General features: G+C 36.0%; 1 protein-coding gene across 1 annotated transcript; it reads left to right on the top strand.

Moving 5' to 3' along the window:
* The first annotated feature begins 4,512 nt into the window (after positions 1–4,512).
* Toll-7 (Toll-like receptor 7) lies at positions 4,513–10,897 on the top strand. Its single transcript, XM_085941941.1, has one exon. It carries the CDS (start codon positions 4,986–4,988, stop codon positions 8,778–8,780), a length of 3,795 nt encoding a protein of 1,264 aa, XP_085798067.1. The 5' UTR covers positions 4,513–4,985; the 3' UTR covers positions 8,781–10,897.
* Positions 10,898–14,860: the final 3,963 nt, after the last annotated feature.

The following is a 14,860-nucleotide window of genomic DNA, read 5'->3' as shown; positions in this document are numbered from 1 at the left end:
TGATAATAAAAATAATTTTTGTGCACAGATGACAGTAATATTACAAAATACATTGTATTTTGGCAGGATTATTGAATTAAATTTATGATAATCCCATTATTTTATTTTCGTTTTTCATATTTATAATAAATAATAACAGAGTCAAACGTAGGTACCCACGGCCACATTAAAGATTTATAATATTATGCTATAATAATATGGCTACTATTTTTTAGGTTTTATTCATATTTGTGTTCAATTCGTGATACGAATTTAAATATTAAAATGCTATTTATTTAAGAATTTTTTTGTTATGTAATTCATTTATTATAATATAATAATATTATGCTAAAAGCATTATTTATCGTTTATTTATCATTTTCTGTACAACAGATGTCACTGGTTTATCGAATTAATAGCAGAAATGCTTTTCTGCGAGTTGGTATATTTATTTCTGCATAGATAGATTTACAAAAGAGTGAATAAAAATATAATATTATTGTCATACCTAAATATAACAGTGATATACATTTAACAACGGATATTTAATTTCTAATCGGCAGAGATAATAATGCATTTCAACACATATTGGAAAAGTTATCTGACATTGCTGGGGAGGAGGGGGGTTCTTCTTCTCTGGATTCCGGAGTCGAAACCCTCCTAGAAATGAAAAATGAAATTTATTTAGGCGATTGGAATGTGACTTCTTTTTCTTCATCAGGACCTCATAACTGAGGATCGTAACGCAATGCCTGTATCAGTGAAATGTCCGTGGCACTCATGAATTATTGGTGAAACCATCTGAAGCATCCAATGTTTGGATTAATATTCTAACATGGCAGCAATTCCTAATACGTATGACCGTTCGATTTGCATTAAGAAACAACTTGTGGATGCGCAAGTCGCAATAACTCAATAGTTCTTCGTCGTGTCGGGTCTTCAATAGCTAGGTACAATGTGTCGCTCCAGAAGTTGGCGAAGGCAACACCATTTTCCTCGGGTTGTAGGATCTTGTCGAAATTGCAGCTTACTGGGCAAGCCTTGCATGAAAATAGGTGTTCCATTCATTGTATTTCGCAATAATAGCAACGCACCCAAAATTACAGCTGCAGACCAGTTGTTCATCGCCAGACGAAAAATTTGGAGTGTCTGGGTATGAGGAGTGCACCTGAAAAAATACAGGCGTTCGTAGTTGATGCGACGAGAAGCTATAAGACAACGACCTATAATTAAAATGTAATTCGCAAATATGCGCATGTCATTATTGATCACCAATGACGCGACGTCCAAGGACAACGTAAGTAAACTAGACATCGCGAACCCGACAAAAAAAATACAGTCCTGTTAAACTTGTTATAGTAATTAATACACTTTGTTTCCAACCAGTGAACTGATTTATTTAAATGGAAAGATATTTCCGTTATTACTAAGTTTAGGTAGCTATTTCTATAAATACCTAATAATTCGTAAAAAAATGATCGATTTCAATAGAATGTTTACACGGAATATTTGGTTGGATTACTGACGTCACATTTTCTACAACCCTCTCCCTATATTTTGTTCATTTATGGACGAGCCCTAATACGTATTGGAGTGTCACATTTAGAATTTTGAAACATACAAGAACGCCGGTGTAATTTTCGTTTTTATCCATTTCTAAAATATAATTCACAGATTAAAACAATTCTAGAATAATATAACCTAATTTTTCGTCTGCTATTATTATTTATCCGTGGCGACTGATTATCAGTAACCCACAATACTTACATAATTATTGATACTATTATTTAAATATGGCCAAAACTGATTTTTTAATTCATGTATGGTTCTTATAAGATTCTTATTCCTTAAAAATATATATAAAAAATGGTTACTAGGAACTAAGAACCACGTGCAAAAATCAAAATTCAAATAATTAACTAAACTATAAAGTATAAACAACAATTTGGCTATTCAACAATTCCATTGTTCTTGATGGAAAGACATTAATATGATTGTATATTAATTAAAATAATGTAAGTATAAGTAATAAAAATATTGCAGTACCTAAGTACCAACATACATAAAATTTAATTTTGAAATTTACAGATAAAAACATTTCATAAGCATTTTTTTCAAACCAGATTTCTTCTAGTAAGTGTGTATCAATTAGGCAGAGCTTATGTGATTATTGGGTACTGTTCGGTTATCAGGAATACAGCGGAAAACACATTTTGAAAATAGCCGATAAACTGGATTATTTGTTAGGTTAACCTAACCAAACCTAACCTAACCTAACCTAAACTAACCCAAACTAACAAATAATCCAGTATATCGTGTATTTTCAAAATGTGTTTTCCGCTGTATTCCTGATAACCGAACAGTACCGATTATTGTTATGGTTGACTTTAGTTACATCAAGCCAATAGCATTACTTTCTCTCAATATTTTGTTTTGCTTCGCGCTAAATTTAGCACGGATCAGCAAATTGATGCAAGTTGTGGTGGTTCTTGCTCGATTCCTATTGGATCCATTTGGAATCAAGCAGAAGCCGCGAGTCTTGGGCCAGTTGACTCATTTTTTCTTATAACCACAGATATACTTATTATGAAAGTGAAATTACTGAATAGAGTTACTAAGTTTAATGATTAAAATAAAAACAAAGAAGTCATCTCATTTAGTCTAAGAAGTAGGTATTTAACACAGCCACAGACTGACGTAAAAACATTTTGCAAGTGCTTGTAATGCATCGAAGTATCAATATTTAGCAATGGCGAAGGGTGGAGGTAGGCTGTTAAGATCGGAAAGAAAAAGTGCACTCTAAACTTTGTCAGTGAAACGCGTTTGTTTTCATTGTACTAATACTACAATGTATAGATAGTGTTTGTTAATTTTTAAAATACAATTAAACCCTGCCTAATCCAAGCCATAGTAGATGATATTCAAAAAATATTCATGTAAGTATCTATAAAATATCTAAAATTATGCCATTAAACCATACATCATTTTAGAGATTTTATAGATAGAAGAGTAAGTACTTTTTATCGATTATGGTTTGGTTCAAGCAGGACGTATTTAAAAAGACTAATCAGCACCATCCGTAAATGATATTCTTAGTTAAATGAAAACAAATAAATATGACTGATAAAATTTAGTGTGCACTATTTATGTAGAATCAATAGCTTACCCCTCCACCCCTCCCCACTTATATTTACACAAAATCATAATTAACAGTGTATGTAGCAACCAAAGCAAGGAGTCAATGGCAAGTCACCATATATTTGCAATCAATGCAGTGATGTAAAATTATACCTATTACATTGAGACCTTTTCACAAATTTATGACTTTTACATGAAAGCGAGTAATTAATTTTAAATCTGTATTTTTTAATATACTTAATATCTATAAATATGTACGTACTTATACATTCTTGTTTGGCGTTATTGCTTTTTTGATGAGACAAAATGAAATTTATCCATTTGTCATTTAATGAACTGTGTACTTACATAAATATTACTACAATTTTAAATTAAATTAGTATTTTATTGTACAGTAAAAGTATGTATTGCTAAATAAACAAAAAATGGTGGATACCTACCACAGCAAAATGTTCCGTGAAAATCGTTTTTAAAATAACCCAGATTACCTCACAGGTCCAGAATTTACTAGAGTAGGTATCTACCCACCAAACGGCCATATTATGATTTATAGAGTTACCTACCTATTATTGCCTGCACATTTTTTTTACATTCTGATAGGTACCTATATTGCATCAAAATCGTTGGATTGATTTATTCAGTTTGGTGGAAATGCACGAATTCTAGTGTAAACTGTACATTGCAGTAGTGCACATAGGTACGCAACAGTATAAATAAAAGGAACCCGGGGATACTTGCATCCATCTGTGAATATTGATTGATGATTATAATGTCTTAAATTGTCATAAAAATGGGATGTAATAATATGTACGCATACCGCAAATTATTAAAAAAAAACGGCTGTTTGTAAAATTTAATACATTACGTAGGTACTGTTTTTACAACATAATACGACAAAATGTTGTTGTGCAATTTAGTAGCCTTAGTAGCTCATAAATTATTAATAATGGAAACTAAGTTAGGTCTTTTAACTTAATTTTCTCCATGAAAATCTCTTGAAGTTTTAAGAGAAACATGATTTCTTTGATAAAACCGAACAGTTTGCATACAATTCATATAACTCAATTTACTTTTGTCATTTTCACGTAGGCCTAGGTCGTTCAACATAATGTCATCTTATTTTATACACTGTCGGACTCGAAATTATTTCATCTCTTTCTGTTCAAATATTATTAGGTAAGTCTCGCCTTGTCTTCCGCCCGTACTTGCGTTACAATTTAATCTAAACGATAAATACATTATTTCTCCCTCACTTCCATTAGTTTGATGGAAAGCGAGATAGTCATCTCGCTCTGCGTCGGAGCCTAGCTCCGGACGGTGGCGCCATCAGCGGCCGTACGAACTAACCGCTCACAGTCGAAGAGAGTTCATTCTTGTGCGCATGTCGTCAGTCGACGTCGAAAGCTCGAACGGAGTGGATGTTCCGCGTCGAGCCGTACGTAAAATTTGTCCGCAAGCGAAGTCGTGTTATAATCGGAAAGTACTTATAAAAAAACATACTCGCGCGCCTGAATTAGGCAAAACAGTTAAAGTTTATCTATTCGTTTGCAGTTATTTGAAACGTTTTAGATTTATGTTATAAAGGACAGTCAGTTACAATGTTTACGAGGTGATATTAAAAAAAAGTGTTTATGTCCGCAATGTGCAATGATAGTTTGCGGAGGTGATATTTTCGGAGGGCGATTCGTTCCTCGGAGATGGGATCGCGTCTGCTGAATAATAGCGCGACAGCTTTCCACCGCTCTGCGTCAAAATAATGTTCCGCGTATCGATTCGCGTCGCGTGATGTAGTATATAAACCGCTCCCGAGAGCGCAACCCGTTCCGCGTTTCTTCGCGACCCCGGGGAGGAGACGACACATCGCAGAGATGTCGACGAAATTGCTATCGCTCCTGTGCGTCTGGCTGTGCGTGTCGGGGAGCTGGGGCGCGGAAAGCCGCGACTCGCCGGCCGAGTGCTCGCTCTCCGACGAGCCCGACGACGCGGTGAGGCCAGGAGTCGAGTGCCGCGTGAGGACCCTCGACCCTGAAGGCGCGGCGGTCGCCGCCATATCGGCCGACGCCGCGTCGAAACTCTCCATCTCCTGCAACCAAGTCCTGTTCTTCGAGAGCGTCATCCGCGCCCACTACTTCCAGCGCCTCGGCCACCTCGAGGAGCTCTCCCTCGAGAGCTGCAAGCTCTTGCATCTGCCCGGAAACTCTTTCGAGGGTCTCAGAAAACTCAAGAAAATGTCGATACGATCGTACAATTCTCAGTGGGGTCCCGCAAAATCTCTCGAGGTGGAGTCGGGATCTTTCAACGGCCTGAGGGAACTGCAGTTTCTGCACATGGGCGATAACAATCTGAAAGCTCTACCCGAAGACGCGTTCTGTCCGCTCGGCAACCTGCAGACGCTGAACCTGACGAGAAATCGCCTGAAATCGACCGACAGGCTCGGTTTCGGTGAAGGATGCGGCGGTAGCGTCCGAGAATTAGACGTGAGTCACAATGAGCTTCGTGGCTTGCCGGAAGGGTCTGATATCGCCCACCTCAGGCGGCTGATCCATCTGAATCTTCAACATAATAACATTTCTGAACTTTCGGGTGAGGCCCTCACCGGACTGATTTCTCTGAGGATACTCAACATATCTCACAACCGCCTCGAATCTCTGCCCGAAGGACTGTTCGCCAGCTCGAAGGAATTGAGGGAGGTGTACCTCCACAACAACCTTCTGTTTGAACTCGCGAAAGGAATTTTCCATCGACTCGAACAGCTGCTCGTTCTCGACCTGGCCAATAATCAGCTGTCGAGCGAACACATCGACGACGGAACCTTCGTAGGAATGATTCGACTCATTATACTGAATCTTTCGCACAACGCCTTGACGAGACTGGATGGAAAGACATTCAAAGATCTATTTTTCCTTCAGATACTGGACTTGCGAAACAATTCGATTGGATTTATTGAAGAAAATGCATTTTTACCACTCTATAATTTGCATACATTGAATTTAGCCGAAAACAGATTGCACACCATCGATCAACTGTTGTTCAACGGCCTCTACGTTTTGAGCAAACTCACTTTGAACAATAATCTACTTGTGAATATAGATCCCAGGGCTTTCAGAAATTGCTCCGATCTGAAAGAATTAGATCTCAGTTCCAATCAAATAAATAAAGTACCAGAAGCTCTGTGGGAACTCGCTTTTTTAAAGACGTTGGATCTGGGAGAAAATCAGATTTCCGAATTCAACAATGGCTCATTCAAAAATCTCGGTCAGCTCACTGGACTTCGCCTGATCGACAATCAGATCGGGAATTTGACCGCCGGAATGTTGTGGGATCTGCCCAGTCTTCAAGTGTTGAATCTCGCCAAGAATAGAATCCACGGCGTTGAACGTGGAACTTTCGATAGAAACACGCAATTGGAAGCCATTCGACTCGACGCCAATATGATTTCGGATATAAATGGAGTGTTCTCCGCGCTGGCCAGTCTCCTCTGGTTGAATCTTTCCGAGAATCACCTCATATGGTTTGACTATGCTTTTATTCCTGGCAATCTCAAGTGGCTCGATATTCATGGGAATTTTATCGAACGTCTCGGAAACTATTACAAAATTCAAAAAGAAATTAGAGTGAAAACTTTGGATGTTAGCCATAATAGAATTATTGATCTTTCACCCATGGCTATTCCCAACAGCGTTGAACTTTTATTCATAAATAACAATTTTATAAAGAACATTCAACTGAACACATTCCTTGACAAAACCAATCTCTCCAGGGTAGACATGTACGCTAATGATCTCGTGCGACTGGAACTGAATAGTTTACGGCTGACACCGGTGCCCGCGAACAGATCGCTTCCAGAGTTCTACGTCGGTGGAAATCCATTCCGTTGCGATTGCTCCATGGAGTGGTTGCCCACAATCAACAACATGACGAGCATGCGACAGCATCCGCGAGTGATGGACTTGGAAAATGTAATGTGCGAGATGCCCCACTCGCGGGGGACTCCTCACCTGCCTCTGACCGTGGTCAAGGCGTCGGACTTTTTGTGTAAATACGAGACTCACTGTTTCGCACTGTGCCATTGTTGCGATTTCGACGCTTGCGACTGTGAAATGACATGCCCTCAGAACTGTTCGTGCTATCATGACCAGACTTGGAACACTAACGTGGTGGACTGTTCCGGTCAGCGAGTGATCGAAATCCCTCACAGGATACCGATGGATGCGACCGAAGTGTTTTTGGACGGTAACGATTTCAAAGAGTTGCAAAATCATGTTTTCATAGGTAGAAAAAATATGAGAGTGCTGTTTGTGAACGCCAGCGGGGTGGAGAACATTCAAAATAGAACGTTTACCGGCTTGAACGCTTTGACTTCACTCCACCTCGAAGACAATAATCTTAGTGAACTTAAAGGGTACGAATTTGAACACTTGAGTCATCTTACCGAACTGTACCTTCAGAACAATATAATCGGCCATGTCGGTAACATGACATTTTTACCTCTTCATTCGTTAGAGATTTTGAGGCTAGACGGGAATCGGCTGGCGACCTTTCCCATATGGCAAGTGAATCTAAATCCTCAGCTCCGAGAGTTGTCAATCGGGAACAATCGGTGGTCGTGTCGGTGTAAATTTTTACAAGAGTTCACTCAGTTCGTCGTGGAGAACTCTCAGAAGATAGTGGACAGTACTGACGTGTATTGCCGCAGCGGCGACTCTGAGCTGTCGCATAGGAGAGAACTAGACTTGAACGGGACCGCTTGTAGCGATTTCTACGCTGGAGGCTCAGTCATTGACGGCATGCTCGTCTCGGACTACCTCCCCGTGATGGCCCTCACTCTCTGCGGCTTCCTTCTCCTTTTGCTCGCACTGGTGCTGGCGTTCGTTTTCCGTGACCCCATCCGAGTCTGGCTCTTCTCCAATTATGGGATCAGACTCTTCCATTTCGGCGGCGGTTACGAGGAACGCGAGAAGTTGTACGACGGCTACGTATGCTACAGCCCGAAGGACGAAGAGTTCGTCATGCGGTCGATCGCGGCAGAGCTGGAGAACGGCAGTCCGCCGTTCCAGCTCTGTCTTCACTATCGGGACCTTCCTCATCGCGCGTCGCCTTACTTGCCCGCCTCGCCGGCGGTCGTCGAGGCTGCGGAGGCTTCCGAGCGAGTCATCTTGGTTCTCACGAGAAATTTCATGCAGACCGAATGGTCTCGGTTCGAGTTCCGGCAGGCCTTGCACGAGGCGCTGAAGGGGCGGATATTCAAATTGGTGCTGGTCGAAGAGGGGCACGTCGCTCCCGAGGCCGAGTCCGATCCCGACCTGAGGCCTTATCTCAAGACCGGGTCTCGGGTCCGCTGGGGCGAGAAGAGGTTCAGGGAGAGGCTGAGGTATGCGATGCCCAGCGGCACCCGTCGGGGCAAAGCCACCGCCAACTACAGGCGGAATATCAACACTTACACTCTGGACGGGTCGGTGCCCAACGGCACCCATCCGGTCGACAAGACGGAGGGTCGAGAGCGACCTCCGCCGGCGTACCGCGCTCCGAGTCCCGTGGGCAGGGTGGACCCCGCGAGGCCTCACTCGGACCACATCTACTCTTCCATCGACTCGGACTATTCGACTCTGGAGCGGGGCTCTCGCGGGTGGCGAGCGCCTCCGGTCCAGGCTTACCTCGTCTAATCGCTCGGGCGGGCGCCGAGTGAACTTGTGATTTTAATAAATTAGAGACTGTATTCAATTGTGAACTCGAAAGTGAGTGGCGAGCGACAGGGAGGTGTTTTAGTTTTTAATTCCGCGGGTGGACGATTCCTGTCAATAGATATACATATTAGACTTTATTTTTGATGATCGAAGTTGTAAAAATGTGTGAATAGTGTTGTACATAAAGCTCGAGATGTAAGTTTGTAAGTCATTTACCAAAACTTAAACATACCTAATAGTTTATAGAGAGACGGTGGACCGTCGATTTTTATATACTGATGATAATAAACCCATGAAGACTGTTGTATAAATGTAAATAGGACACGAACGATCTATATTATTACCGTGAATGAAATATTTATACCTGAAATAAAGTTGTGCGCAATTTCTAAAATTGAAATGGTTTTTTTTTTATTATTTTCATTGCAATTTAAAACTAATGCCATTAAGTCGATTATTAAATCATACACAACGAAAATCACACTGTTTAGTATAAAAAAAGTCTTCTGGGAAAATCCATTGTCAAAATTTTCGCCACAGAGCAATACATAATACAATAATAATTGTGAAACACAATTGGAGTATGTACGAGACATGTAAAATTTATGATGCAAATTGTAATCCAGATTTCATATGATGAAAATCTTCATTACAAATTGGCATTTAAAATTGTATGTGTCTGCGTGAAAAATATATAAGTAAATTTTATCAAGTGGCCAGAAACATTATTACAAACTTATTTCAATAAGTAAGAAGTTGGAAATTCTACATATTAATTGATTCACTATTTCAGAAATCACACACGAAACTCAGTCAAAAACTTGATAATTCAATCGAAAGATATATAATATGTTTTAACAGACTTTTGACAGAATTTTACACATCCATAGTGTGGGAAAGCTCTAAATAAAATTAAAATAAAGCATTTTTTGTTATAAGGTTGTTCGTACTTTATCCGCAAACATTTTCAATAATAAATTGATTCAATATTGAGAGGATATTTAAGTATGTATATGCGACACATACTAATTATTGATTCTAAAGAATTATTAAAATATTACATGATTGTCACTGTTAGTTTGGTGAAAAACTATTTTGGATAAAGTATTACGCATTTATTGTAAAAAATGTTTTATTTTGTATTATGACTTACCACTACGTATTGGCAATCAACAGAACAACTAAGAAACCTAAGTACTTACCGTTAAACATTTTACATAGGTGGTATATAATAATAAGTCAGGGTCAGTTATTTTCAGAAGTTATTATATTAATACCTAAGTAGGGGGTAATGTAACTGTACATTACATATTTTTATTCTTAACATATTCTCTAATCGTCAATTTCATATTAGCATTGCTGTACTTTAAATGAATTTTGCATATTGATACTAATTCATTAATGTATGTAGTATCAACATGCAAGATCGAGACCTACAGCAAATTCTGACATGTGCTATTGAACCCAAAATAATAATTACTACATTTAAATAATACTTTCCTACCATATTATGGTAAATTTACTAGGTCGATTTCTGATAATGGTGGACCTTATAGGTAGCTAAACTAAACTATTTAATTTAGTCAAATTGTAATTTCATCGTGATTATGTGTACGACGGGAAAAGGGAGATATGTTTTGAAAATTGAAAAAGCGGTTGAATGATATGTCAAATTATTAAATTTAGTTCTGGCTTTACCACGCCATCAAAACTACAGTAATTATTAGTGAAAAGGGAGAGAGTTGAATATACTAAATTAAACATAATTTTGAAACCTCAGAAACATACATATTAGAAAAAGAGTTGGACTGAGTGGGTCTCACATCTTTCACTTTTTTGATGAATGCTTTCGCCTCTAAGCTATGATTCATGCGAATTATTTCTTACAACTACGTTTTAACTGAGGTACCTATTTCAAATTACACCAACGAGGCAATTTGCTTTGTGATCACTGATCAATTAAAGTAGGTACTAGGTAACTCAATTGTAACATACGTCTGGGCGCTAGCGACGCATGTATTTATTATTGACGTTGTTCTTGTATTTATTAATTAAGAATGTTAGATTCTTTATTATATAGTGTGTAAGTATATTCAATATTGAATAAAAAAAAAAATAATGAGAAAAATTACGAGTTGATTGAACCCAACTCAATTAACCATACATAGATGTAAAAGACAGAATTTTCTTTTGAATCTTCTGAAAAGTAGTGATTCTAGCTAGACTTATCTCGTTTTTCTTTTGGGACACAATATTTATGACAGTTAACGAAAATTAAATTTACGTTTTTATTAGATGTTTATTTATTAAGTTACTATTTCCATTAAATGTAAGTACTTAAGTAATCTTCTATTGATTTAGTAGTTATATTATAAAAAAGTACATTTTTTTTATTCAATTGCTATTTAGGTTGTCACACCATTATCATATTAGTTCAACCAGTGGTAGTTTGATGTACCGGAATAATACATGTTGTTTTTTACTGTATTTGATTCAGTACAAGGAACTAATGGGTTGGGCGAATGGCTGACAACCATTCCTTCTAAAAATAATATACCATCCACTATGTAGAGAAATGGTAGTCTACTACTAATTAAATCAAATGAGTAAGGTAGGGATGTGAAAGTTACCGATGTCAGGTAAATGTTTAAATTTTATCAGGCAGCATATCGATATTACTACTTGTACTTACAATTATTAGAAGATTATCCTTAATTAGTGAGAAATAAACAAGGTACTTCTTGATTAGAGTTAAAAGGACGTTGTTTCATGTTTTAAGGTATTTTTTCAAAAAGTATGATTATTGAGGTGCTGACGATTGAACGAAAACAATATTAGTACACTGATGGCCAAGGGCCAAGTTGAATAAATCGACTTCAAAGTTACAGTAAATCCACATTCATTGTAAATGTCATATCGTTCTCAAACGATTCTTAATTATCTCACGAAAAATATTATTTCTGTTTATTAATATTTTTGGTCTTGGAAAGGCTCATTAAAATATAAATTTGTTACTTATACTAGTTTATTCATCAACGCCTCAATTACTATAATTCGTCGAGAAATATTAATTTTACAATTACTCTAAAGTAATGTGGATACGTCTGTAGGTCATGATAAGTACATACATATTATATAAGTAATATATTTTTTTAAATTAAATAAACGGAAAACAAATATTTAGTACAAAGTGTAGGTAGGGAAATGACATACCTACAACGGAGGTACACTGGCGTACATCGCAATGCTGCTGATATATCAAGACTGGAAGATGGAAACTATTTCAATATTCTATGAAACTGTAATATTTTCATAGTTGAAAGAATCAACACATTTTGTATTATGGTGGTTTTGAAACAAAGTTTTTTGTTGTTGATTTAGTTAGCTATTTCGGTCTATTATAAATCCATCATCAGAACGATCTAAGATATTAAATATTTTATGCAGACTGAAATATTAATTATTTTATTATCTACATCTTCTGAGGGTGGGTTTATGTAACCAGGTAGCCAACGAAACAGCTTTCAATATATTATAAATACCTACTTTAACAATCTAAGTATCAATAAAAAAATCTTTGCTTCAATACAACGCTATCTCAAAGCAACAGTGAGATAAGTCAAAAATACTAATTTCGAGATGATCGAAATTTAATGTTGTGTCATACAAATGATATAGGTAGTTAACCATAATTAGGATGTTTATTTTGTTTTTTTTCTGCAGTTTATATCGTCTCTGTTCTGGCAGAACAAACTAACTGGAGAATACTAGTTTTGAGTAATATGACTTTGAAGTTGTTAAAATGTTTGAAATGGTCTATCATGTGAGTTTATTAAGTAATCGTAAAAAGGTTGACTTTAAAATAAAGACTGATTATTTATTAAGAAGGTTTCCAGACGGTAAAGTTTGAAATAATGAACATTTTGGTATAACTAACTCAATATGTCATTTTTTCGAATAAGTGTCTTCTGCCAGAACAGTGACGATATTATATGATAATGGTACGAGTATCTCAGTTATCCTAACATTGCTTTGAAATAATTACAAGACAATGTTAATAAATGCAACAGCGGTATTTTTCTTTTGGGGTTTTACAATTTAAAATCTTAGTGATTCATTATGTAGATTCTAGGTATAGCTTTCAGCAATCGATTGGCATACTTATCTCAAAATCGACTTTTTTCACTTTATCTCACTGTTGTTTTCGGGTAGCGACAATTATGATGCAATTCTATCAAGTAAAAGCCAGTTAAATTAATTCATACATTTACTATTATATTATGTTGGATTACATATTTTTACTTATAATAACGTTTCTATTTTTATAAGCGATAAATGTGTATCAACAGATTACATAGGTACCTAATATTATTCCCTGAAAGAGATTAGTTATAAAATTATTATATATTTCGTCGGCTTGCTACGAAAAGTCACCAACTTCAATATCATATAGGTATGTAATAGATATAATTAATTGTATTATTTGGAGTTAGTTCAACTATTTTATATAAAACTAATCCATACAACGTGCAGCGATATTGCTATTAATATAACACAAATATTTATACAGTAGTAGGTAAATAAATTAACTTGTTATAACACGCCTTTTTAAGTTAAGTGATATTTATAAAATTCAAAGTAGGTAAGTACTATAGTTTTATTTCAAAAAAAGGAACACGATTCCTCTTGCAATGTTGTAAATAGGTATAAACTGTAAATTCGATTATCTACTTATATAGGTACTTACATATTATACCTGTGGCTATAGAATATAGATAGATAGAACAACTATTATTATTCAATAGTAAAAAAAGTTTTAGACTTTTCTCAGCAAACTGACGATAAATTATTATGTTCCTACTAGAGATGTGTTTTATAAAAAAAAACAATCATAAATTAAATAGGTAAATTAGGTAAGAAGTATATAATAATACTACCTACTTAAATGTAGTTGACTTATGAAAATTATAAATAAGTAATATATTATTTAAGTAAGTTTACTTATTATTATAATTTTGGCAGTGATTTGGAAACATTGCATTGAATGGGGTACGGATGCACACACAGAATCCTAAAATATGACATAGGTAATTGCATTTATTATAATATTTTACCTATGTCCAGTTATTACTTAAATTTAGTTCTTAGGCTATACACAGATCTCCCATCTGCATTAGGTACATAATGCCTATTTCGCTTTTAGATTTTCAATCGATTCCAATCATCCAATTTAAGTTTTTCTCAAAACCAAAACACCTGTACACTAATCTATTGAAATGCAATTATTAGCTCTGTGGAGCTTAATGGAATGCTCAATAATCACTTGGTGTTAACTGTCAATTAAAATAAAACACAATAAGTACCTACCTGTGTAGTGCTTTACTTTTCCGTATTAAAAGTTTCTTACTCAAACTGAAACATTATGTTATTAATTAAGTAAATATTGTGATTTATTTAATTATTAATCCAATGCATTTCTACCATGAATTGACAATTAACACCATAAAGTTTCTTTTCTTTGTTTGATTCCTCAATATTTAAAATTTACCATTTTCAATCAGTTGTTAAAGTATACATTTTAAATAGGTAGGTACGCAATATGTTATAAGAACATAATAATCACCAACTTCATTAATTCTAATACCAAATCTCAAGACAAATTCCGAATAGTGTAAATTGTAAATGGTTGCCAGTATATAGGATATAGGTATACACGAATTTGCGTATATGGTATATACGAACTTCATATATCCAATAATATATAATAAGCGAAATAGGTAGGCATATGACCAAAAAAAAAAATATTACTTATAACAGGATTTCTTAACCTTTTTGAGCTGAGATTCTATAATTTGGGGTACTTAGTAGTTTGGTTTCGCTAGCCGACTTTAAAAAAATTCAAAGTATTATCTCAAAAAGATAGTTTAAAAAAATATATATTTACAATATAAATTTTTCGCAACCCACTCAATACGCCAAGCGATCCATATGTTAAGAACCCCTGTATTGTAATATAAAATTACACGAATTTAGTTTACACCGTTATCTTATAATACCTA

The sequence above is a fragment of the Rhyacophila brunnea genome, unplaced genomic scaffold, assembly GCF_057557595.1.
Source record: "Rhyacophila brunnea isolate RB1 unplaced genomic scaffold, BYU_Rbru_1.0 scaffold_14, whole genome shotgun sequence".
In the NCBI taxonomy this organism is placed as follows: Eukaryota; Metazoa; Arthropoda; class Insecta; order Trichoptera; family Rhyacophilidae; genus Rhyacophila; species Rhyacophila brunnea.
The sequence above is the reverse complement of the archived record's forward strand: the minus strand, read 5'-3'. Positions and strand labels throughout refer to the sequence as shown.

Bases quoted from the DNA above. Each gene is read 5' to 3' on its own strand.
- Toll-7 (XM_085941941.1), top strand. From the start codon at position 4,986: ATGTCGACGAAATTGCTATCGCTCCTGTGCGTCTGGCTGTGCGTGTCG.